We start from the raw sequence: 24,385 nt of genomic DNA, 5'->3' as shown, positions 1-24,385 counted from the left end.
TTGATTCAATAGGTCTGGGATGCGACTTGTATTAAAAATATTTAAACTTTACTATTCCAAAGCTAGTTATCTTATTCAGTAAACACTGTAAGCATAACCCAATACATTTCCAAAGCACTACAAACAATACTTTAGATTTTTTCTTGCTAATATAGCCATATTCATTAATGGTTGCTATCAAAATAGGTCTTTTTCACAATAACCACTTTGACATCTCATACCACAATAAGCATGTAAGTGTTAAACTCAATTATAACCCTGTTATATTCAGTCTATCAGTCGTTCTAGTGAGCTGGCAAGCACAATAAACCCTGACCCTTCTAAACGGAGCAGTGCCATGATGAATGTTATTACACCTGTGCTTACCCTGCAATGGCATTTCAGAAAGGCTGCTCTGACTTTTTTTTTTTTTTTTTTTTTTTTTTTTGAGGCTTTGGGTCACCTAACAATCTTGGATGTCTACAACAGTCGTTGTTTTAATGCAGTTTAAATAAATTTCTTCGGTCAGCTGTTCATATGTCTGCCACTAACAGAGCAAGGCAGGTGTGATGTGAAGGAGGATTACTGATGCTGTGTTTTACAGTGTGTATTGTGTTGCGGATGGTGTGTGAGGATGTTGGCAGTCAACAAGTGTGTCTGTGTGTGTAGCGGGTGAAGGGTGGGGTTGAGTTTTATTTTTAACAGTGCTGAATGCAGTTTTGAGGGAGTTTTCCTGTTTGTGTATTACACTTGGTATAACATCGTATTTGAAAGTGTCGTTTTAACTCTCTTTGCGCGACAAATACTTGCACAAGCCCATATTTTCTAATCAAATAAGCGCAAATAATGCAAATATCAAACGGAGCCTTTACCGCAGACCTCATCTTTTTTATGCAATCCGGCGACTTCCGCGCATGCGTATAATGAACGACAGTCGGACTACCAAACTGGTCAAACAGCGGGTGTAAAAATGGTAGGTAACCAAAATAAACACAAACCCAGGCATTGGATTTAATGCCAGTAAGGTTTGCTTACAAGACTATTGTCGTGGTATTAAAGTACATGATGTGTCGCGTTTTGGCAAGCGTACAGTGGCCATTTACTCGTGTTCGTTGCTATTACAGGGAAGGTCAGTTGGATATTTTAAGAGCAGCTAGCATTAGCTACACGTCCCTTTTTGGCAGTCTGGTAACTTCGGCTGTGAGCAGGTCAGCCGCTGGACCTCAAAGACACACACACACAGGGCCGTTTGAGTTAAGTCCCGGCTAACGCGTAACCACAATGACAGTCTGTTCCCGTGATATTAACCCCATCGTTAATGTCAGAGAGAGAGGCTAACTCAGCTAACGTTAGCCAGTGCAAGTTACTAGCTGGTGTTTGTGAAGACAATGCTAACCCAACGTTACCCTCCTGTAACAGAACAATAATCCGTGCTGCCAGAGCAGCAAACCGGGACAGACACATGACTTCATACATCGTTATTGACTACATCAGTAATGGAGTTATTAGCAGCTCGGTGAACTCAGGTTGAGGACATGCTGATCTTCAGTGAGGTGTTCAGACGCTGCAGCTAGTTGGAGGACATGGCATAGCATGGTGTTTTTTTATTTATTTATTTTTTGCAAAAATAGACAGAACTGTTTAAAAGCTTTTCTAACCCTTTGGATCAGAATACAGCATCACAAATATTAGGTAGACTTGTCCTCAAACGGTCCACAATCCCAAACTTATTCATTTTATTTTCATAGTAGAAATTAGACTTTGGAGCTGCTAAAATAACTTTTGGCAATTTTTTCTTTTATATTTATGGCTTTAATGATTGATTGCTGGTTAATTTCTGCTGGAGAGGAGATGGTAGTTGCACACTAGCACAAGTATCTCTGGAAAGGTTTGGTCTAAGATATGATAAAAACTTGTTATATGGCTGTCTATAATTCAGTGGTGGATTATTCTAAATGAACATTACTGATTTTAGCCAAGAGAAGTGCACACTGAGTAATTTCTTTTGTTCCTCTGTCCATAATGAATTAAAATCACCTTATAAGTATTTATGTAATGAAAGTGCACTCTATATTTTTATGTAAGGGGTATTTGTTGAGTATTTCTGGTGGGGGCGGCTTGTGTTTCACTCCAGACTTGTTGCACCTCTGGGTCCTTGTGATGGCATCCTATGTCCCTACTCATGTTACAAGTATGACTGTAGTTATCTGAGGGGCCCTCCAAGGTACAGCATGTGCTTTGAGAATCCATAACAACCCCTTTCAGAAAAACCCACCTTGTTTTTGGAAAGGACGTCATTACTACCAGCGCGTCTTGGCTCAAAATTTGCAGCGCGTTTGTCGGCGTGACTGACTAACCTTTGAAATATGTGCCGGAGTATTCCTGAGCGTGTCCCAGTCTTTCTTCCTGTTGCCTGAATGCCTGTGGAGTTTTATGTTTCTCTGTGTGTTTTTGTCTGTGTGTCGCTCTGCATTTGTGTGGTGCTGTCTGTACTGACTGGTTTGATTGCACCGGTGCCTGACAGCCCGTGTCCTGTACTTGTACAGCATAAGCTGAAGTCTTCGCAGAGGGACAAGGTACGGCAGTTCATGTCCTTCACACAGGCTGGGGAGAAAACGGCCGTGTACTGTCTCACACAGAATGACTGGAAACTAGAAGTTGCTACAGACAACTATTTTCAGAATCCAGAGCTTTACTGTAAGGAATCCATGAAAACCTCAGTAGACCGTAAGAAGCTGGAACAGCTCTACAATCGCTACAAAGGCAAGTAGGATCTTAAAATACAGTGTTTAAGGCTGTAATTTTGTTTACAAGAACAGTGTAAAGATCCTTATTCCAGAAGAGTTACAGACACTGCTTGCTTGAGTATTTCGAGTGAAACTGTGTTTTTGTCTTGATAGATCCCCAGGATGAGAATAAGATTGGTATTGATGGGATCCAGCAGTTTTGTGACGACCTCTCACTGGATCCAGCCAGCATCTCTGTGCTGGTTATTGCGTGGAAGTTTCGTGCCGCCACTCAGTGTGAGTTCACCAAGAAGGAGTTTATGGATGGAATGACCGAGCTGGGGTGAGTGTTGACATGAACGGCACGTGACACGCTCTAAAGTGGGACAAAAACACTCTTACTGAAGTATCTACGCATGGCGGTTCTCTTAGTGTTGCTCCAGGGAGGGAAGGCTGTCTATTTATACATCCACCCACAGCCTGGGTATACTGTGTCTTCGTGGAACGACTCAATGAAACAGTTGCAGTGTTTTGACTTTTGAGGCTCAGGTGTCCGAGTATTTTGAAATAGGCTTTCAGGGCACTGAATGTTAGAACAGTTTTGTTTGTCCATGTGTTGTGATTTGTGTATGTGCTGCTTATATTTTCTTTTCTTTTTTTCTAGGTGTGACAGTCCAGAAAAACTGAAGGCACTTTTGCCAAGATTAGAACAAGAGCTAAAAGATAGTGGAAAGTTCAAGGACTTCTATCAATTCACCTTTAACTTTGCCAAAAATCCTGGCCAGAAGGGTCTCGGTAAGTTCACGGATTGTGACCTAACAATAGATTTTTGACTAATATTATAGATTCACAAACATCTGAACAAAGTTGTCTCATTTGTGTAGATTTGGAGATGGCCGTAGCCTACTGGAACCTGGTCCTTTCGGGACGATTTAAATTCCTCGATCTTTGGAATAGATTCCTTTTGGTGAGTCAAAGGAGTAAAACTGGGCACGATGGACCCTGAATTTTTGCTTATTAAGAAATCCGTAATGTTGATTTTTATTGGCAGGCGCAGTGTTTGGATATTTGGGGCATTATTTAAAAAAAAAAAGTGCAAATAATTTTTTATTTTTGTTTGTTTTTACACTGATGTATGTATACAGATTTTAAATGTGAGGAAGGAGCTGTGTTCTAAGAGCTGAGATACTACTACTGGTATTTTTAAGAGAAAAAGGTCAGGTGATGTCCTCATTACACCTAAAAAGGTGTTCACTTTTCCCCAAAGAGTCACCAAGATTGTAATTCTTTTTAAACCTTTTTAAGTGGCATTTTATTTGCTCCAGAATAAAATGTGTGTTTTTGTTTTTTTTAATCAGTTAGCCAAACTTTAAGCCATTTTAATCCTCTAATTAAGGAGGAACCCATTCTAGAGGCCTGGGCCATTATTCCGTTAGATACCTACGTGATCACAAAAACTAGTGGGCAAAACCAGATTGTTTCCACCATGATGTTTCCACCAACCCTGCACTTTTCAAGAATCTTAGTCCGAAGCAGGTGTAAAAGTCCAAATTCAGACCATTTCTGCCGACAGCTTAGTCAACACAGCACATTCCATTAAAGTACCAGTAATGTTTGAGGCAAACAGACATTTAGATGTCAGAGTTATTCAGATAACATAAGCAGGCTGGTGCGAGGGGGGTGATTGAGTGGTTTCAACTTGTAGGAGTTATCTTTTTGAACATACTGAAGAGCTGTACCATGACTTGCAGTTTTTTGTTTGGTTTTTTGGACCACAAGCCTGCAGCTGTCCGACAAAACTACACCCACTCTGGCAACGTAAACAGTTATATACTGCTAATAAAAATCTGCCTAGCTGTGCTGGTTTGAAGGGATTTCTTTTCAAAGAAGCATCTTTGTTTGGTCTTTCCACTTTTCTTTGCATCGTTTCATTAACAGAGGCTGTCTGAGTTAGTGTATGATTTATTGTGCTCGTTATTTCTTTCCTAGCTCTCTTATTGCTTGTTATAAAGTTGGACTTGGGGGCCGTCTGTGTGTTCTTGCGCTGCCTGCACAGCTCTTAATTTTCTTATTTCTGTGTCAGTAATGGCATTTTTGTTTACTTTGATCCTCCAAATCTACTCCAAAGCAGAACCGACAAATTAGGCGGACATCAGGAGAATGTTACAGATTTTTTTCTTTTTTTCTTTTATTGAGCGTAAAGTCCAGTCTCAAGACTGCTTTTCAGAAATACTGACTTAGGTGTTTGGACCAGGCTTTGCAAAGTACAGTTGATGCAACCTGTCCCTGGTGTTTTGGTTGAAACAGAACTCTAGTATTCAGTCCATCAGTTATTTACAGTGACAAAAAAATCTATTATTAAAGATGGAAGGAAATGAAAACATGTGAAGCTGTTTCTGTACCTGTGAATTTACCAGGACTCGTTCGTTTCAGGAACACCATAAACGATCTATCCCAAAGGACACATGGAACTTGTTGTTGGACTTTGGCAACATGATAGCAGACGACATGTCAAACTATGATGAGGAAGGTGAGCCGGCACAATCGATAATACATGCTTCATATTTAGCTCTCGTCCATCACTGTGACACTAACGATATTTCTGTGTTTCTCACCCAGGAGCTTGGCCAGTCCTTATAGATGATTTTGTGGAATTCGCTCGACCAATTGTAACAGGATCAAAACGCAAAACTCTCTAAATCTAATCCCGACTCTGGAAAACCAGAACATTGTTTCTTTTACAGTGACTTGATAGTTTTTTTTAAGACTTGTACAAAAGAGAAAAAAAAAAAGAAAATTGTAGACTTCAGAGTGAAAACCGAAGCACTTGAAACTGTCAGGAAACCACCTTTCAGGGAGCTGAGTATAAACTACGAGAACGACTGGCCACGTTTTCTGCCCTCTTGAGTCTGAGGCGTCATATGGACATTGCCAGATTCTCAGTATCCTGGATGCCCCTGTGCTCTGCTCCAGGAGGAGCACTACAGCCCCCATAGGTGGGCATAGACACAGCACTGAGAGGAGGTTCACTGGCTGCGTGTACTCTGAATGGACTGGAGAAGCTGTGTGTTTTAAGATTCTTCCTAGTCAACCGTGTCTCAAAGCTCTGAGTGACTGTGCAAAGTTCCCATGTCTTATTGTCTTATTCTAACCTTGGGACAGAGTGCTCACTACACCAGCACCAACAGAACTGTTGCAGTTTTTACTGTACATACTGTATCTATTGGGACAGTTTACAAAGAGAGCTATATGAAGAATAATATAAATATGTTCAATTTATAAATACAAAAGATGATTGTTTTATGTACAGTAAATGCTAAGTTCTCTAACGGGATGCCTCAATATTGTGGATGATATGCTGTTGGTTAAATTGTTAGGTGGCTCTGTTAAGTCATGGAATTGTGAGCTTCTCATCAAAAGCATGTTGAAACACATTTTACGTCACCCCTGGCTGGTTACACCAATACATTTTCACTAAAGTAAAGGCAGTACTTTAATTTAGATCATGGATATTGGGTTGTGTTGTCTGAATAATCTCAGTGGGGAGTGGGTCTTGAATCCTAAATGTCACATAGTCGACTTTCTTTCAGAAGCAATTTTGTTTTTTATCAATTCATCACTTTGATGCGTTTTTTTATGCTTAAACAACTGTTTAGCAGCACTTGAGAGAAATTCTGAAATTCGGAAACGACTGACCTTTAGGATTGCATGGCACATATCTGTGTGTTTAGGCAGTGCAAAGCCCTTAATACAGAAATCAGGACACTAAAGAGGGCGACAACAGGACGACAAAGTAAGCCTTAAGATTAAAAATCTGTCTGTTTGATATTTGTATTTCTGTTTAACCCCATCTGTTCAGTGTTCCTGAAGGTAGTGAAAAATAGAAAATATTGTTGATACATCGTGTAAGTAGCCTAATATTGTTCATTTACGAAAGATGAATAAAGCATGAGTTTTTCCATAATGATGTGTGTATTTGGCTCTTTTGCTGCTGATGAGAAATATGACGCTTAATATCACAGATACAAAAAACAACTGCTAAAGAGTACAAAAAAGCACAGTTACAGCGAAGGCAAGTCGACACTGAGGGGGGAATGTTTGGAAATACCAGAAAACTGCTTCTCATTTAATATTTTCTGTTTTTCTGGTAATTCTCTATAAACTCAAGACATGGTTGTGTAGGTCAGCAGTTTTTCAGACTAGCCTGTCTGCCACATTCAAAGTCACTTAAATCACCGTTCATCCCCATTCTGATGCTTTGATTAAGCTTCATCAGGTCACCTTGACCTTGTCTACATAACTAAATGCACGGAGTTCCTGCCACGTGATTGGCTGATTAGATATTTCTGTTAACAAGCAGTTGAAGTGGCGTTCTCTTGTGTGGCATCATCTGCTTTGGGATCATACGCAACTCATGCACAACGCTGACTTCTAGAGGCAAGTCACATTTATGTTTGTAGGTTGAATTATTTAAGCTACCCTCATAGGTCAATCAAATGTATTCAAGTATCATTAAAATACTCTTTCACCAGAAGTAATTCAACTCCAGCAAAGTTTCTTTTAGGGCTAATGTGGCTTAAGGATTCATCTATTTATTTCCAGGGATCATCTTTGTAAATAATTAGAAAGTAAAAGCTCTGTTAATAACTGCAGTACTCCTAAGTTTCTGACTAAAAATAAGTGAAATAGGAAGGTACAACAATGTTGTTACAGAGGAGATAAATCCAGATTACTTTCATAATATGATTCCACAAAACAGGACACATGACTGTTATTTTTTTAAATCTGTTTGCAGTTAAACTAATTGTATGGCACATATATTGTTAAGAGTACTCCGTGTGGAGTGCCACTATAGCTCAACTGGTTGTGCTGAGGGCTAGTGACCTGGGTTTGAGTCCACTTTGAGCCTTTCTCCGTCACTCTATGCACTGTACTACCCACCAAAGGGTGAGACAATTAAGCTAAAAACAGAGTGTGGAGTGTAGACCAAAACCTGTGTATAAAAGATGGCTGTAACCCCCCATTAAATCACCCACTGATTTATAAAGTCCTGTTCAGGGGCCTTGAGGATGAGCATTCTTGGTGTTTTAAAATCACAGGCGGTGAGTGACACTGCACGCTCATACTGTAGTAACTAATGCAGCCACGCCCTAAAGTGTTCACTGTTTTATTTACCAGTTTTGAGTCTATTTGGGACTAGAGTGTACAAACGAGTCTGTTTGTGTTAAAACTGAGACTTAAAAGTGTGAGAACATATGAGAACATATGAGAACATGAACCTACCAGTGGGCTTACTGAGGTCATAAAAGAAGAATGCAGGTTTAAGGCACTTCAGCATTTCAGGTCATTTTTCAGACCTGGAGGCTACATCCATCCCCATCTTTTTTAGTCTTTTGTTTAAACTTTATTAAACTTTATAACACATGACACGGCCATACAACACGAAAAATATGCCAAGTTAAAATTAACAGAATGTAAAGGAATGAGTGTATTGCATCTGTCCATCTTATATATACAGTCTTTTGTTTCCACCAGCTCCAGGTGGAAATATCAGGCTTTTTAGATGCCAGCTGTCTGTGTGTTTGTCAAAAATAATGTTGAAGTAAGGTGAGACTGATCCACAGTAATGCTGTCTAATAATTCATTACTTCGGGCTACACATTTCAGAACACGATGTATTCCAAATATAAAATATAGGCTAAGTCCACCTAACGTCTCTGTGTTAATAATATGTCTGCCAAACAGATCAGCTTTGAAACACTGGAAATTTGGGACTGGCTCCAAATCATTTTAAAGAAATAACATTTTACCTGCTGCAGGAAATTAATAAAATGTTGGAATTACAGCCAGCAGAGGACATAAGAGCAAACACTACAGTGTCTCTTCCTCCAACTGTTTTGTGTGCAAACAGAAGTACACGCCTGTGGCTGTTACCTGTGGGTTTCTTCATACTAGCTCCTCCTCTCAGCAGTGGCTGCTGTAAGGTGAGCCATAGGAAACTCAGACCGCTTTGTTATTTACCTTGACAGCAGCTGGTTCTTTTCCAGGGAATAAAAATGGAATAAGCTTCCTGCTCCCAGTTGTTTTTTTCTTTTTCTTTTCTTTTTTTCTGCTTTCTTGGACTACTTTACCTTTAGCACATGAGACACAATGGATGGGGAAATGAAAGGAAATGCTATGCAGGCTCTGGCCGATTATGATGACAGTGACAGGTAAGCTTTGTTTGTTTCATTGAGTTTTAAAAAGTTCATTTTCTCTTTTCTTGTTTCTTTTTTTGTCTGTTTTGTTGTCGGCCTGTGTTATTTAGTCAGCATATCTGCCTGCAGCTTCCTCACTGGCAACCTTTTCTTTTTTTTACAACATCTTTCTTCCTCTTCAGCTTTTTGTATTTCCACTTCACATTTCATCTTATAACGTGTAAATCTACCATTAAAGTTTGTCACCTGTTGGCTTTTAAGGGACAGGAGCTTGTCAGAGTTTTTACATTTTTCTCCTTGCTCCCCTAAGAAGTAATTTAACACTTAACTATTCATCCAGCTGGAGCATTTGATCACTCAGCTACAGAAACCCTACCCAGTGGAGGCAATTTTAGAGTCTGCCATCACTGAATAGGAGAATGAAAGAAGGGAGGGGAGCAAGCAGGTCCACCGGCAATCCTGATTTCACAGCGTCTATGAGTGTTATGTGTAGACCTTCACTGGTGGAGAACTGTGTGAATTTGTCCCAGCAGGATTGACGCCTACGGTTTTGAGAGACGTGGCGATTTCGACTCCTACAAGGAGATGATGAATCAGTATGTAGATGTCCTCAACAGGAGGTCCATGAGATGGTCAAAGCTCCTTCAGGAGAAGCCTCATGTGGAGAAGAACTTCACAGGTACAAAAAACCAAGACACCTCCATGGGTTTTGTTTGCTTGTTCGTTCCAGCTCTCTGGTCGTGTGATGGGTAATAATAAAACATGTTTTGGCAGTGAAGAGGTTTGTTCGTAAAGGTGTGCCTAATGAGCACCGTGCCAGGATCTGGATGGCGGCTAGTGGTGCCCAGGAACAGCTGGAGAGTAAGCCGGGTTATTACCAGTCTCTGCTGGACATGGAGCATGACACCAAGCTGAAAGAAACCATTCACACAGGTGCACCAAAACTGTCGCAGCATACAGCATGCTCTTTCAATGCTTAAATTATGTCCCAATAATTCACTCACTCTCTCTGCTTTTTAAAAGATATGCACAGGACATTTCCTGACAACATCCTGTTCAAGAGCAAAGCAGAGCCAGGCATGCAGAAGGCTCTGTTCAATGTGCTGCTGGCCTACGGACACCATAATCCTACAGTGGGCTACTGTCAGGTGAAGAAAATGCAGTCAGCGACAAGCTCTGACTCTCCCTCTATTTAAGATCATGTCTGTTTACCTAAAGATCAGGGCTGGCTACTTCCTTATTTAACCAATATATGTGTAGGATTTTCGTCTTAACCTTCATCTGTTAGCTCTTATATCGGTCAGTGCACTTATTCAATGTAAAACCTGGCATACTGTATGCACACACAGCAGGAGTTCTTATTCTAAGCGATCCACAGCATGCTCTGTCGTTTTTAGGGCATGAACTTCATTGCAGGCTACCTCATGATCATCACGAAAGACGAAGAGAAATCCTTCTGGCTTATGGATGCACTGGTGGGCAGGATACTCCCAGGTAAGGTGACAGTTAACGTCGGCTTCCTTTCAGAGCTCTTTTTTTGTTTTTGTTTACCCCACAGCAAACATCCCCTACCCCGCACTGTTGCTCCATAGGTTAAATCAGTTCCACTTTAGAGATGCAGGGTTTTCAGTGTTCGTGTCGAGGGCCAGCGGCAGCCTCAGCTAACATTTTGCAACCACAACAAAGGAAACGTACAGCAAAATGTCAAGGCGGCAGAGAACGAGACCAAAGATGCGCTTCTCTTCCGTTTTACTTCTTTTTCTTTTTTTTAAGTCCTCATAGCGCCTTCCTAAACTGACACTCGGTCTATAAAAATTTGAGATCTTTTATAAAACAATGCTCCAGACCATCATTATTTATTTCTGTTCAGTTTATTAAGCAGCAAATTAACTGTGAGCATGTGAGTCTGTTTTTCTGAGGTACTGGGGATAAAATAATAATCAGTTAGCCTGATCTTTTCCTTAAGGAGGGCTGTTAAATAAATAAATGTAATTCAAAGTTTACATAATAATAAATATTATCTATAATAAATAAATGCACTACAATGTCTTTCAATTGTGCAAAAGAAAAGGAGGAATTCATCTGAATGTGTTGCAGACTACTACACCCCGGCCATGTTGGGTCTGAAGACTGACCAGGAGGTCCTTGGTGAGCTGGTTCAGGTCAAAGCTCCTGCAGTAGGACAGCTCATGGCCCAGTACCCCGGCATATGGACGCTGGTGGTGTCTCGCTGGTTTATCTGCCTCTACATCGATGTACTCCCTATCGAGGTGAGGCAAAAGCTGCGCTTTAGTGGAGGGGTCAAACTAGAAGCATGTGGCGATCATTTAACTGACATCCACCTTCTGTCTTATTCTTGCAGACTGTTCTGCGGGTCTGGGATTGTCTTTTCTACGAGGGATCCAAAGTACTTTTCCGCGTGGCTCTTACTCTCATCCTTCACCACCAGGCAGAGATCCTGAGAGCGCGCTCTTTGCCTGACGTGTGCGAATGCTTCAAACAGATCACTTCTGGGGCTTTCACTCTAGACTGCCACACCTTTATGCAGGTGAGATGGCCAAATACAATGACGGTGAGGAAGGGGCCAGAGAAAAATGTCACTACTTATGGTCATAAAACATCTTTTTTAAAGAATACTTCCCGAAAAAGAAAAACAATTCATGGGGAAGTGCTACATTTCAGCTATTCTAACTTCACCAGTCCATGAGACTGTGCAGAAGATAATCTGTTAAAAGTATTTACACAGTTTTAATTGTAGTTTTTATTTTTATTTTGAGTAGAAAAAAGCCTAAGCACTCCTTAATTGTTCCTTTGCAGAAGATCTTTACGGAACCTAAGAGCCTGTCGATGTCGACTGTTGATAAACTGAGAGAGAAATGCAGACAACAAATTCTCAGGGAGGAATCAGGACACCCATGAGGTTCAGGACACTTTCCCCTTATACTGGATTTAATAAAACAAAGGCTCAGGCAGCGTAAGTAACACTGTACAGTCAGGAACGTATGAAACATGACTACAGGAACTGTATGAAACATACATGTTGGTGACTCTTCTGGTTACTTCTGTGATTTATACTTTGTTACACTCTAATCTGGCAGACTGGGTATCTTAATATGAAGGCTTATGCTTCTGAGGCTTGTCTTTTGATTTTGACTCCAATCTTTCACCTACTATATTTGCTGCTATATATACAGAAGTACATTAAGATCATAACACCGCACCAAACAGCATTTACATGTGTATTTTCTAAAAACACTTTTGCTTTGGTGATTATGGACGGATCACTTATTTTTACTGTGAATACTTTGTTCTGTCTCTTGCCTTTAGGACTGTTTACAAGAGAACGTAAAGCTGAAGGGTCACGCTTTTAATGTGGTGGTTTCTGTTTAAATTTATGGAGCTCAGTCTCATTTTTCACTTTTTGTTGTAAAATAAAACCCATGAACTTACCCCATCTGCTTCCTGACTTTGCTGAATGCTTCTGCTAAATGGTAGCATCAGTATTATTTGTGTGTGTCAGTCATGAATTCAGGCATAGTCTACAAAGCTATTAAAGTTATATGCTCACCAGCCACTTTAGTAAGTACACGTTGCAATGAGTGGGATTTCATGGTACAGATTCATAAAAGCCATGGAAAGATTTTGGTCCATATTGAATGATAGCACAAAACAGTTGCTGCAGATTTTTCAGCAGTGACTGTCGGATTTGTGAATCTCGTGTTCCACCACAGCCATTGAACCACTGAGAGAAGTAAGGATGGATAAATGTTTTCTTGTTGTTTAGTGTGAACTCTGATCCTACCATCTGAATGTCACAGCAGAAACAGGAAACATTTTTCCAGTCTTCTAATGTTCAGCTCCAGTGACCACATGTAATTATAACCTGTTGCCTTTTTTTTAGCTGGCAGGAGTGGCACTTGGTGCGATCTTGGTGCGTGTTAAGGGATACTTCTCTTCTGTTATTTGCATTACTGCTGCCTTCCTGCCAGCTTGAAGCAGCCTGGGCATTCTACCAAGGCACTATAACACATTCAGAGTTGTTCTTATCACCGTCCTTCCCCATTCTGATGCTCAGTTTGAACTTTGGCAGGTCATCTCGACCATGTCTGCATGCCTGAATGACAGTTGCTGCCACACAATTCGCTGATTAGATATTTCCATTAACGAGCAGTTGAATGAGTTTATCTAATTAAGTGGTCAGTGAGTGCAAGTCTACAAATGCTGTGTTGGACAAATTACCTCAGTGATACAGATAATGTTGTTCATTTTAGCTCTTAGTGCTTTGTTTCTGTTATAAATAGATAATCAGTTACTATAACTGGAAACTGTGATCTGCAATCTTTTACTAAATACGATAGAATATCTGAAATCTGCAGAGGCATACACTGACCCTTTTTCTAGGCCATAATTAGGGCTGTGCGATATGACCAAAATCTCATATCCCGATATAAGAATTCTATCGTCACTAACGATATAAATCACAGAAATGTAACATTTTCTGTAAATTCTGTGAATCTCGTCTTTCGGGAAGTGTTTCCAGCTGCGCGTCATGTAGCTGGAGTCGAGTGTTTTAACCGATGCATGAAACTATACATTTTTAGACATAAGTTGTAACAGCCGCCGTTTTCTTTGTGAGTATTTATTACACGGCGTGCTGCGGGGAAAAGCCTGTTCTAACGTTTGAGTCTAAGGTTTATTTTTTAGCACCTGGCGGCTCTTTTTTAATTCTCATCCGTAAATAATCTGCTCTTTCACGTGATTCAGTTTATTTTGAAAAGTCTCAACAGGATCTTGAGCTTTATTGTGAAAGGTTTATGTGGAACATAAACAAGCGGACACGCGATGCTGTTACCGTCGTTGTTGCTAACCACAACCCAAAACAGGCGCTTGTCCATCTGTAGTGTGGTTATATTAAATATAAGAGAAAGAGAGAACTTTAAGAAATTAATATAGACACTACAGTGACCATCCTCACCTCCTCCATCACCGTGTGGTACGCTGGAGCCACTATCAGGGACAAACAGAGACTGCAGCGTGTTGTGCGCTCTGCTGAGAAGGTGATTGGCTGCAGACTCCCATCTTTGCAGGACCTGTACACCTCCAGGACATTGCGGCGTGCAGCTCGGATCTCAGCTGACCCTTCTCACCCTGGACACAGTCTGTTTGACCTGCTCCCCTCAGGCAGGAGGCTCCGGTCCATACGCACCAGAACCTCTCGCCATAAGAACAGTTTCTTCCCCTCTGCTGTTGGACACATGAACAATAACCATATGACTGTCCCCGCCACTAACACATGACCCTACGCTGTGTTCACTGCATCATTCCATGTTTGGCACTGATCACCACCTGCACTCATGTATATATCTTTCAACGTAGCACTCTTAATTCTTACTCTCATGTATATATCTCATGTATATCTCATGCACATATCTTTCCACGTAGCACTTTTAATTCTTATCCCTACTTTTATTTTTTCCATGTCTATTTAAGTGTTATTCATGACACCATGTTTGCACTGAAGCACCGCAGCAATTTCCTAATGTTGTAAACCTGCTCAACATTTGGCAATAAACCCCATTCTGATTCTGATCAAAACGATGAAAAAATATTGCCGTAAACAGTTTATTTTGCGACACCACGAAACAAACGATAGCGTAAAATGAAATGATAGACGTTTTTATATCGTCATCCGATATATATCGTTATATGAACAGCCCTAGCCATAATAGTCTGTAAACTATCATAAAGTACAATAAGTAAATATTCAAATGCAAAATGAATGTAGATAATACAGATAAACAACTTTTGAAATTAAAATGCAAACTATAGAATAGCTGATGTTAGTAAACCCAAATCCCCAACAGCTATGAATAAGACTGTGAGAAGGTGGCTCTGCTATAAAAAAAAGAAGTTTCCAAACAAGTTGGGGCGCTATGTAAATAAAAACCAAACGCAAATGATGTGCAAATGATCTTAACACCATAATTTATCAAAAATATTAGAAAGACATCAAACGTGACACTGGTGGATTTTACACCATTATGGCACACCCACCTTTACTGGACACAGGGTTGTAAAAGTACCTCTTTGTAACTGTTTTACATTTCCTCATGTTCCCATTGCATCACATAACCTGGTTTTGTATCCCTTTTTCAGTCATTTTGTGCCTTATAGGATGTGTTGTATCCTCCATGACCGCACCCTGCAGATCCAGTCTCTGCATGGACTGATGCAAATTTGCTGTTTCCAAGTGACATTTACATTATTTAGTCAACACGTGCGTTGTAACAGGCTCCCTGTTGCTCGGGGACTGCTTTGACAGTCAAACACCATGTTCATTTAACTTCCCTTAACCTCCCACTCTTTACTCGCAGGTATGAACTTGGCTATTTGCTTTGTTCTTTTAACTTTATTCAAATGTCAAAACTGTGGTTAAAACACAGTGAATATGTTTGTATTCTCTAAAAAAAATGATATTGGAATTTAGTCTTTGATGGTATTCAATACCTTCCTTGTCAAATAATGAACATCCGCTTCTAAGGAGCCCAAACAAATAAAAACCCAACAGGGAACAGGTTTGTCTGCTAACAAACAGCATGAAGGCAAAACAAAGAGTCAGATGGCCTCATTCATCACTTTTATTGACCTCTCCTTAAAAAAAAAAAAAAAAAAAAAAAAAAAAAATGTTCAGACAAATCTAATAAAACTTTATTAAATAACTACATGAGTATTAACATGAGGGAGGGGGGAAAAACCCCACAAAAACAAATTATCTGTGCTTTTTCCTACTACATCGAACAATGCATATTTATGGTAGTAACAGTACACGAAGGCTACGGGAGACACAAACATGTCTCAGTTATGGCAGCACAGTGTGGGTGAGTGAGCGAGTTCCTGTGTGATATTAGCATTACTTGAGTCTCATCCATGTTACAGCTGGGAAGGCACTGATGAACACTGACCAGAGCACTTTGGCCTTTTTAATAATGACACGGGGCTGTTTCTCAGGACTGCAGTTAAACTACTTTTCTTTCAGGAACCAACATCCCAAGCAAAACAAAACCATCTCTGTAGGAATTTTGTTAAGTTCCTACAGAGATGTTTAGGCTTTGGGCTTCATTTAAACCAACAATGCTGTTAGATCCTGTTTTGGTTGTGTTGTAACGACAGAATTCATAGGAGTGACTATCAGCCTTGTGGGAAACAAACTTTTTTTGTTGCTTTTGTGTCAACTGTTTCTTTATCTACACAGTAAATATACACTAGTCAGCCACAACTTTAAAACCAGATATCTAACATGGCACGTCCCCCCTTGCGCCACCAAAATCGAGTCAGTGGCACTGACGCTGAGTAGGTCATCTGTTAAGCGGGAGATCACTGATTCAATCTCTGGGCAATCCTCAGGCCAGATGCTGAACCCTAAGTTTCTCAGACTGGGAGTGTGTGTTAGGTTAGATTAAAAAGTGCTTTGTCATAGAAAAAAGCACTCCTATGAATGTGTGTGAATGGCTGAATGAGGTTTGTAGTAGGAAGCACTTTGAGAGCTCAAATTCAGTAGCAAAGAACTATATAAGTATCAGATCATTTACTATTGACTGCTGGGACACTGACATGGTAACAGATGTGCATTTCTGGCACATCCGTTTGGGCTTTGGGGAGCTTGAGGGCCAGGTCAACACCTTTGGCACTTTGTCATGTTCCTCAAGCCATTCCTGAAATGTTTCTAGAGTGTAGTCTGGTGAATTGTTCTGCAGGGAGATGCAGATGCTATCCTGGTTTGTGCTGAATTTCCAGTAAGGTTTATGCTGCAGATTAAAGTAACATCGACACAAACTGTCTTGACTTCAGTTGAAGGCAGCTGGATTTTCTTTTTTAGCTCTAAGGGTTCCTTTTTTAGATCTTTTTTAGTACTTGATCAGAAGTCAACTATGACTCTCCACCAGCTTTTAGAAATGAAGAAGCTTCAAAGTCCCTGCAAAAGAAATCCAGTTGCTTTTAACTCGAGCTACAGACTTCCACGTGACTTGTAGTGCCCAACCCTTCCCAGCAGAATACTGCACTGAAATTAAATAAACATCACGGTTCACTTCAGCTGCCAGTGGTTTTGATGCTGTGGCTGGTCAGTGCAAAGCTATAGCCAAAGACTGCATGTTGGTTAAGAACGGAAGCAAGAGGAGAAGGTACTGAAGGTAACAAAGGTCAGTGTTTTAATGCTCCCCCCTTTTGGTGCGTGCCGGAAACGATATCACAACCATTGGCCCCTGCTGCCATTTTGTTGTCGTTGCACATTGCGACGAGATTTAAAAGTGGTGACCTCGTGCGAAAAACTTTCAGGAAAATCCTTGCTTTCGGTTTTGACGTTTTCTCTTTCAATATCAGCGCTTATGTCGCGGTATTGTGAGTGGTGACAGTTGCCATTCAGGAAAATACTGCAAAGGCTACCTGTGCCTTGACGGCCGCAACACATGAAGTGACCAACTCATCCAATGTAAAAATAATACACAGGTATTTTACAGTGGGAGTACGAGTCTGGCCAGGCATATTCACTAATTTCACACTCAATAAAGTTCAGAGTGTGTACAAGGTTAATGGTTTACTCACAGAGTTTTAAGGGTTTCCGTTTCCAATTTTAATGTCACGTTAAGTCTTCTGGCTGTAGCTTTAAATTTAGTAAATATAAATGTGTCTCATAACTCTGAAAGCAAGCAAATGAGTCCATTTCCACAAGCTGAATGAAACTAAAATTGACTCACAACAGAAAATATGCTGTGTGTCCGAAAGAGGGAGTGAAAAGCTTTGAAACGCTAACCCTGCTTAAAAAAGAAAGTTAATTCTAAAATGCATCGTAGAGCTACAAGAGGACTCCTCACACATCCTTTTTAGGATTAGGTTATTGTGTTTCTAAATATGTTCTTTCAAACGTGCATACAGCTTGCAGGTAAATAATCAGTTCAGTTCTCAACTGTCGGACGTAGTTTAAGTATAACTGGCAGAAATATTCCCTTTGTAACAGCAAACCTCATTTTATGCTGGACCAATAAAAATGGTCATTCCATAACAGACAAACCCCAGTTTCTAAATCCCCAAATCCCTCAAAATTCCTTTCATAGAAATCATAAATAGCAACTCGAGGACTATAATTGATCCTCTGCAAACATGCATCCCCTCCTTTACATAGTACCAGTGAGAAGTTGGCCTCATTTCATTACAATCTTCTAAATAATTCCCTTTTTTAAGAAAGAGCGGGTCAGTTCAGAAAGCACATATGAACCTCAACAAGGTGATAATAATTAGTGTTACTTATGAGGGCAAAGAACAGCACACACACACACACACAGAGGCAGGGAGAGAAACATGGAGGGGAAGAGGGGCGAGCTTCAAGTCTCGAAAGACAGTGGTTAATTTTCAGGTAGGATAGGGCCGCGTTCAGGCCTCTGACAACATGTGAGTAAGGAGTGACCTCAGATGCTCTGGTAGCCAGCGTGGCTCCTCTTCCTCCCAATGAGGTAGGCCAAGAGCACGATGGCAACAAGCCCCGCTAAAGCTGCTCCGACTACAATGGGGATCAACATGTCATCTTCATCCAGCTGGCATTCCTCAGCTGATAGACAGAAAAGGACACGTGAGAAAGGACAAGGAGGAGATGATGTGTTTTGATCACACTCTACTAGGCGGAAGTGTTTACCTGCTCCAAACTGATCTCCTTTCACGGCGAAAGGCTGCACCTGCAACTGGAAGGTGTTGATGGACAAATTCTGGACCACGTTTAGAGTTTGCTCGTCACGGCAGTAGTACGAGTACCCCACGGTTCCCCGCAGGTAGTCCAGACTGCTGTTATGGCCTGAAATATGCTCTAAAGCAGAAAACAGAATGGACATGAGAAGTGTATCAAGTGCGAAAACAGATTCATATAAGAAGGGAAAAAAATGATTATGAGGGAGAAATTTAAATGAACTACATGTTAATAAAGTTCAGATTCGGTGTGTTTGTTGATCAGTTATCTTCTGGTAAATGAAATTTAAATCAATAAAGTGTGTCTTACGGTTTGAGGTAAGCCCACAATGCTTAAACCTGCCCGCATTTTCTGCATGACCTGCAAATGTGTCAGTGCACGGAAACACTACAGTTTCAGTTTCACTGTGACTTTAACACAAAGATAAGGACTTAATTTTGCATACTGCTTTTTTCCAACTTCACCATAATTACTACAAAACTACAACCTGTAGTCTGTTGTAATGTGTGTGACCTCAGTAAACAATGAATTAAGAGACACCACAGCAGAACAACATTCTCGCTAATCTGAGCGATGAAAGCTGCTTTAAATTCACTGAAGAGAGCCAGTTTACAGCTCCATATTTGTTTTTTTGTGGACTCTGCTAAAGTAGCTTTCTGTGACTCACATTTCAAAATCATTCTTAGTTATTTTATACTATGTCTTGGCGCTTCCCTTCAATTCATCATCTGTCTGAAACAAGGCATTTTTTAATTCCCACTGTCGCCAAGTGCTTGCTCATAAGGATTCATCTGATTGTTGGGGTTTCTTCCTGAATACTGTAGGGTCTTCATCTTGCAGTATAAAGCACCTTGACAGTGCAGGTGACTGAGGTGACCACTGTTGTAATTTGGTGCTATTACAATAAAACTGAACTAAACTACAACTGAATCCAATTGAATCCACTTGAAGTGTGACAGACTTCAAGTGGTACCGATTGATGATCAAAAACAATTCTACTGTCAACTGCATGACCAATATCATAACATCTGTCAGCACGCAGTGCGCTTGTGAAAAACAATATTTATAAATGGCTATTGAAACACAATTGTGCTCCGTTGTTGCACTGGGAAATGTGCGGTGTGCAGCTCAGGAGCAAAGAAATCCGGCTAATTTGTTTAATCTGAACAAACACCAAACAAACGTGAACTCTGACCGCTGTGACAACTGCCTACGTCACCAAAAGAAACAAGGTGTCCAGCCGGTATGTGGGAGACAAGGAAAAAGTTGTTATCTGTGTCTGAATTCACTGAATTAGTTCACATGTATCCAAGGTGATGCTACAGAAAGAAACCTCTTTCATAGAAATGGATTCCCATCCAAGCACACACACTCAGTGTGTATTTTAAAACTTGAGCAGCTTGGTGTAGGTGAGCAATACAAGAAAACAGCAATGCTTTGTTGTGCTTTGCTGCAAATAACTCAGATCTAAGAAAATCCTTGATGTATTGATGAAAAGAGGTACAGAATACACACTGATATTTGAACCATTTAAACCCCGCCTATATTGCTATGTCCACTGCACTTCCCTCGAACCAATGAGCAAGTGCAATGAACGCTGTGTCCATTTTGGAAGCACCTTTACACCATGATGCGGCCTGGTCTGACATCAATGCAAATGCATTTTCAATGTGTTTTAGTCGGTTTCAGATCCCATCACAATATTACTGATTAGACAAGGACCTGAGCAACACATGACCACTCACACCTAGTTTATACATATACATGTGTGTGTGTGTATGGACTACACTGAAGAGTAGGTCACAAAATAGGTTGCACACATGTTCATTAATCAGATACAGACTACCTGGATACAACCTAAGAAGTCGAGGAGCCTCACCTTTCATGTCCGGCCAGGCCGCTGACACGTTCACTTCACTTAAGTGGTACTTGTTGGATGTGGAGTTCTAGTGGAAAAAACAAAAGCACAGCCAAGAGAGCGCCACTGCATTAGAGCAGGTTAACTTCAAGCTCCAGCTGCCATCTAGTGGCTTCTTTAGGAAGTACATGATGAAAACAGAAACTCACCATAGTGAAGACAAAGGTGAGGCTGGTTTTAACAGCATCCACTGTGAGCTGCAGGGACGCGATCTCAGAATCACATGATCCAGAGTGTTTTGTCAAATTGGGTTGTAAGTTCATCACATCCTGGACAACCTGTAAAGAAAATCATGAAATGTTATTTGTCCAAATACTTTTAACCTGCGGCATTCGCCTATCAGTTACGTGCAGGTTTTATTGCGGCACCTTTTTCTGGGAGGTGGAGTTGTATGAGATGTTGAGCTGGAGGCCCATGTATGCCATTAAACAGATGGTGCCGTTATTCGTGACGTTGTAGTGTCCTCTTTCAGGTCTTCCGGGTTCTTTGTGTGGTGCGGGAGTGGGCGGGGCAACAGTAGCAAAGCCCTGGTGCAGGACAGTCACTGCAAAACACAATCGTTTACAAGTCAAAGACTACAAAGCTTCAAAATGTCCAAAACTAAAAATAAATATGAGATAAACATTGATATTAATAGTATGCAGTAAATAAAAAGGGCCCACAGTCAATTTTCACCTTGTGCCATTACTTGAATCAATTTTGGTGCCATCGAATACAACTTTTTTGTTTTTAAGTGTTCCATATAGCCTAAGTGGTCCACAAAGCCTTTATGTGTGAACACATGGCTACATGTTTAGGACTACTTTGTTTTCCCCAATTACTCACCGAATCAGATGGTTTACAAATGAAAAGGTAGAAATTTGACCCATCAATGAGCTGATAATAAAAGGAAAAGAGTAGCCTCCCACATCAAAAGATTATTCTAGCAACTTCAAATCTGAGACAGAAAATTAAAAAGGAGTTGAGTGGGAAGTAAAAAGGGCTTGAGCTCAGTTATTTTCTTCTCAAATTAATGTGTGGATTATGTTGAATATTAATTTTCTTGTTCTATCCAACCAACAGGCAAAACTCTGAAACAACATGAATGCAGTGGTTGATTCGGCTTTTAAAGTATAATATTAAACTAGTACGTGTGATTTTAAAAAAGAACTATCATAAATTAAAGTTTTGAGACTTTAAGAGTGTCTTCTGTTTATGGTGTATGGCTTTATTTTAACTTCAGTGTGCATCATTTGCCTTTTCAGTGCTTTTTCCTCATTCATCTGCCAAGCTTGGAAAGGTTATTTGCATTTACTGTAAACCATGACTATCAAGCACATCCTTAAACAACTGGTTTGGGTTGAAATGCGCTGTATACAAGTACGAAGTTGGAAATTCCAACCTCCTGGTTTGGCCGGCATGGAGTACTTGACGAACGTACTTTCATCTGCTCCCTCAAGGGGGGGACTACAGCAAATTCAGCACATATTCAGCTCAAAAAGAACTTAAGCACTGGACCGTTTTATGTGTCCTAACCCATTTTAAGTTTTATGTGTATGTACTTACTAGCACACACACACACACACACACACATATACATATATATAAAACTTAAAAAAAGACTTATTGTACATTTAAATCGCCACTAAAGAAAACCTCAAAAACTGACAACATTGTAAAACCAGAACGTGAAGCCTCATAGCAAATCTAAACACCCCCTTACATACAATAACTAATCACCCATAACCATGATCATTAATCTTTACACCTAATTTGGTGTAAGCTTCTTTTTTAGGCACAAATGCTGTATGTATGTATGTATGTATGTATGTGCCCTAGATTTCCTTGCTACTAGACAAAGGACAGGTAATAAGGAAGAAAACACCCAAACGACGCTTCAGCACATTTGTTGTCATATATTTTCGCAGTATAAGGCGGCACTCAAGTTCGTTTAAGTGTTTAAAACGCTGATTTTACCACAGCAACACTTTAATTATTTAGTTAAACCAATAAGTTTTAAACCATTAGCATGTAGCGTTAGCAGCGTTGGTGTAAACGTTGGAGTGCTGCTAATTTCAGATCTTCGGATTTTGTAATCGTGTTGCTAATGTGAACTAAACCGAAACAAAATACTCACCGAAAATGAGGAGTGGCGTTACTCCCACAAACCATGACTGGACACGACAGATTTGCACCATGTTTCTGTTGTTTCCCTCGGGATGGCTCAGCACTTGTCTGCGCGAAATCACAGAAGCACAACAACAAACAGGGCGCAGGGAGTTAGCTAATGTTAGCAGTCGCTGGGCTAGCTCGGCTAATGTTAGCGTCACAACAACGGCAAGAAAACAGACGAAAGTCTCGCGGAGCAATGACAAAGCGCTTCTCTTGAAAACAAAACCCTCAACAGCTTCTGGCTACGTAATTCCAACTTGCTTCTTTACCTGCTAGCTCTGCGGTTAACTGCACTCGCCTTCAACACTTAACAAAATCACTGGCACGATCATGTGACACGAGTGTTCAGAAACACCCAGAAAGTCACGTGTTTTCTAATGCAGCCCCACACAACCTGTTTATTTCTCGAACAGAAGACTTAGGGGTCGATACATGTTTTTCACATCTGTGTAACAGATAGCTCTTGGTTTAAGGTAACGTAACTATAATAAAATATACCCTTAAAGCAACCATTCCGTGTTTAAAATTCTACTTTGGTGCAGAAGGAGAACATCATCACCCTGAAGCATTTTAAAAAATAAACAAGTTAGTTTATTTATACACAGTGCTGTGAAAAACTATTTGCCCCTTTCCTGAATCCTAGGTTGTTGTTGTTTTTTTTAAAGTTAATTCGTTATTTACGTAGTTATTTGTCACACATGTTTCAGATCATCAAACTAATTTTGATATTAGACAAAGAAAGATAAATACAAAAGCAGTTTTAAATGATAATTTCATTTATTAAGGGAAAGAAGCTATTCAAACCTGCCCAGCATATATGAGAAAGCAATTCATCCAACCTTTGTTAAAACATGATTTAAGTGTGATTGATGACTTTTTTTTGGAAAGCAGTCTTCCATTTCACTGATCTCACGCAAGCCTCATTGCTGCCAGACCTGCTGAATCAATCATCCCTTAAACAGAACCTGTTTGACAAAGTGAAGTAAGTTAAAAGATGTCAAAAAGCAATGCACACAAGAACATAAAGAAACAGCTCAGAAACAAGTCCCTGACACCTATCTGTCTGGAAAGGGTCACAAAGCTATTTAGGTTTTTGGACTGCAGTGAATCATGGTGTGAGACCTGTTATCAACAAATGGAGAAAACTTGGAACAGTGTTGAACCCTCCCAGGAGTGACTGGTCTACCAAAATTACTACAAGACCACATTGGTGACTTGTCTAGGAGGTCACAAAAAGCTCAGAATAACAATTTAAGAACCGCAGGCCTCACATGTCTCAATTACTGTCAGAGTTCATGATTCAACAATAAGAAAAAGCCTGGGTAAAATGGCATTGGGAGTGATCCATGGTTAAAACCACCGCTGACCAAAAAGAGCATAAAGGCTCCTCTCACGGTTGCCAAAAATCATCTTGATGATCAAAGACTTTTGGGAAAACATTTTGGAAACTGACAAGATCCCCCCCAACAGTCAAACACGGTGGTGGCAGTATGATAGTCAGGGGCTGCTTTGCTCGTTCAGGATGACTTGCTGAAATTGATGGAACCATGAATTCTGCCCTCTACCAGAAAATCCTGAATGACAATCTGTGAAAGATGGCGCCGGTGAGGTCGGCTGCCGTCACGACTGCTCCGACCACTTTTTCTTTGTCTTTGTTTTTTAAGTTAGTTTTCAGCGTTTC

General features: G+C 40.4%; 3 protein-coding genes across 4 annotated transcripts; 2 read left to right on the top strand and 1 right to left on the bottom strand.

The window, feature by feature from the left end:
- Nucleotides 1-824: 824 nt before the first annotated feature.
- On the top strand, nucleotides 825-6,669 carry dcun1d2a (DCN1, defective in cullin neddylation 1, domain containing 2a). Its single transcript, XM_005942220.3, has 7 exons — nucleotides 825-952; nucleotides 2,526-2,742; nucleotides 2,880-3,048; nucleotides 3,370-3,500; nucleotides 3,590-3,672; nucleotides 5,139-5,235; nucleotides 5,325-6,669. The coding sequence occupies exons 1-7, from the start codon at nucleotides 950-952 to the stop codon at nucleotides 5,402-5,404; spliced, it is 780 nt and encodes a 259-aa protein (XP_005942282.1). The 5' UTR covers nucleotides 825-949; the 3' UTR covers nucleotides 5,405-6,669.
- A 1,767-nt stretch (nucleotides 6,670-8,436) lies between these two features.
- On the top strand, nucleotides 8,437-12,351 carry LOC102308231 (growth hormone-regulated TBC protein 1-A). 2 transcript variants are annotated; one of them, XR_317028.3, is made up of 9 exons: nucleotides 8,437-8,917; nucleotides 9,436-9,581; nucleotides 9,677-9,835; nucleotides 9,926-10,050; nucleotides 10,300-10,396; nucleotides 11,000-11,172; nucleotides 11,265-11,450; nucleotides 11,720-11,876; nucleotides 12,230-12,351. XR_317028.3 is itself a non-coding variant. In XM_005942219.3 (8 exons), the coding sequence occupies exons 1-8, from the start codon at nucleotides 8,856-8,858 to the stop codon at nucleotides 11,819-11,821; spliced, it is 1,050 nt and encodes a 349-aa protein (XP_005942281.1). In that variant the 5' UTR covers nucleotides 8,438-8,855; the 3' UTR covers nucleotides 11,822-12,351. The 2 variants fall into 2 exon arrangements, 1 of the variants encoding a protein (XP_005942281.1); XM_005942219.3 differs by having other exon boundaries at nucleotides 8,438-8,917; nucleotides 11,720-12,351.
- Nucleotides 12,352-15,687: 3,336 nt separating this feature from the next.
- lamp1b (lysosomal associated membrane protein 1b) lies at nucleotides 15,688-23,105 on the bottom strand. Its single transcript, XM_005942218.3, has 7 exons — nucleotides 22,974-23,105; nucleotides 22,670-22,767; nucleotides 20,922-21,097; nucleotides 20,703-20,831; nucleotides 20,515-20,581; nucleotides 18,588-18,755; nucleotides 15,688-18,503 (listed from the first exon to the last, which is right to left on the bottom strand). Exons 2-7 carry the CDS (start codon nucleotides 22,728-22,730, stop codon nucleotides 18,364-18,366), a joined length of 741 nt encoding a protein of 246 aa, XP_005942280.1. The 5' UTR covers nucleotides 22,731-22,767; nucleotides 22,974-23,105; the 3' UTR covers nucleotides 15,688-18,363.
- Nucleotides 23,106-24,385: the final 1,280 nt, after the last annotated feature.

Source organism: Haplochromis burtoni, unplaced genomic scaffold, assembly GCF_018398535.1.
Source record: "Haplochromis burtoni strain Fernald_Lab_line unplaced genomic scaffold, NCSU_Asbu1 Contig_333, whole genome shotgun sequence".
In the NCBI taxonomy this organism is placed as follows: Eukaryota; Metazoa; Chordata; class Actinopteri; order Cichliformes; family Cichlidae; genus Haplochromis; species Haplochromis burtoni.
The sequence above is the reverse complement of the archived record's forward strand: the minus strand, read 5'-3'. Positions and strand labels throughout refer to the sequence as shown.

Coding starts and splice junctions, on each gene's coding strand:
- lamp1b (XM_005942218.3), bottom strand. CDS start 22,730: ATGGTGCAAATCTGTCGTGTCCAGTCATGGTTTGTGGGAGTAACGCCA. Junction 21,098..22,669: donor AACGCCACTCCTCATTTTCG/GTGAGTATTTTG, acceptor TGTGTTTTGCAG/TGACTGTCCTGCACCAGGGC. Junction 18,756..20,514: donor GGCCTGGCCGGACATGAAAG/GTGAGGCTCCTC, acceptor TTTCTGCTTTAG/AGCATATTTCAGGCCATAAC.
- dcun1d2a (XM_005942220.3), top strand. Junction 2,743..2,879: donor GCTCTACAATCGCTACAAAG/GCAAGTAGGATC, acceptor TTGTCTTGATAG/ATCCCCAGGATGAGAATAAG. Junction 3,049..3,369: donor GATGGAATGACCGAGCTGGG/GTGAGTGTTGAC, acceptor CTTTTTTTCTAG/GTGTGACAGTCCAGAAAAAC.
- LOC102308231 (XM_005942219.3), top strand. CDS start 8,856: ATGGATGGGGAAATGAAAGGAAATGCTATGCAGGCTCTGGCCGATTAT. Junction 8,918..9,435: donor GATTATGATGACAGTGACAG/GTAAGCTTTGTT, acceptor TTGTCCCAGCAG/GATTGACGCCTACGGTTTTG. Junction 10,397..10,999: donor GGTGGGCAGGATACTCCCAG/GTAAGGTGACAG, acceptor AATGTGTTGCAG/ACTACTACACCCCGGCCATG.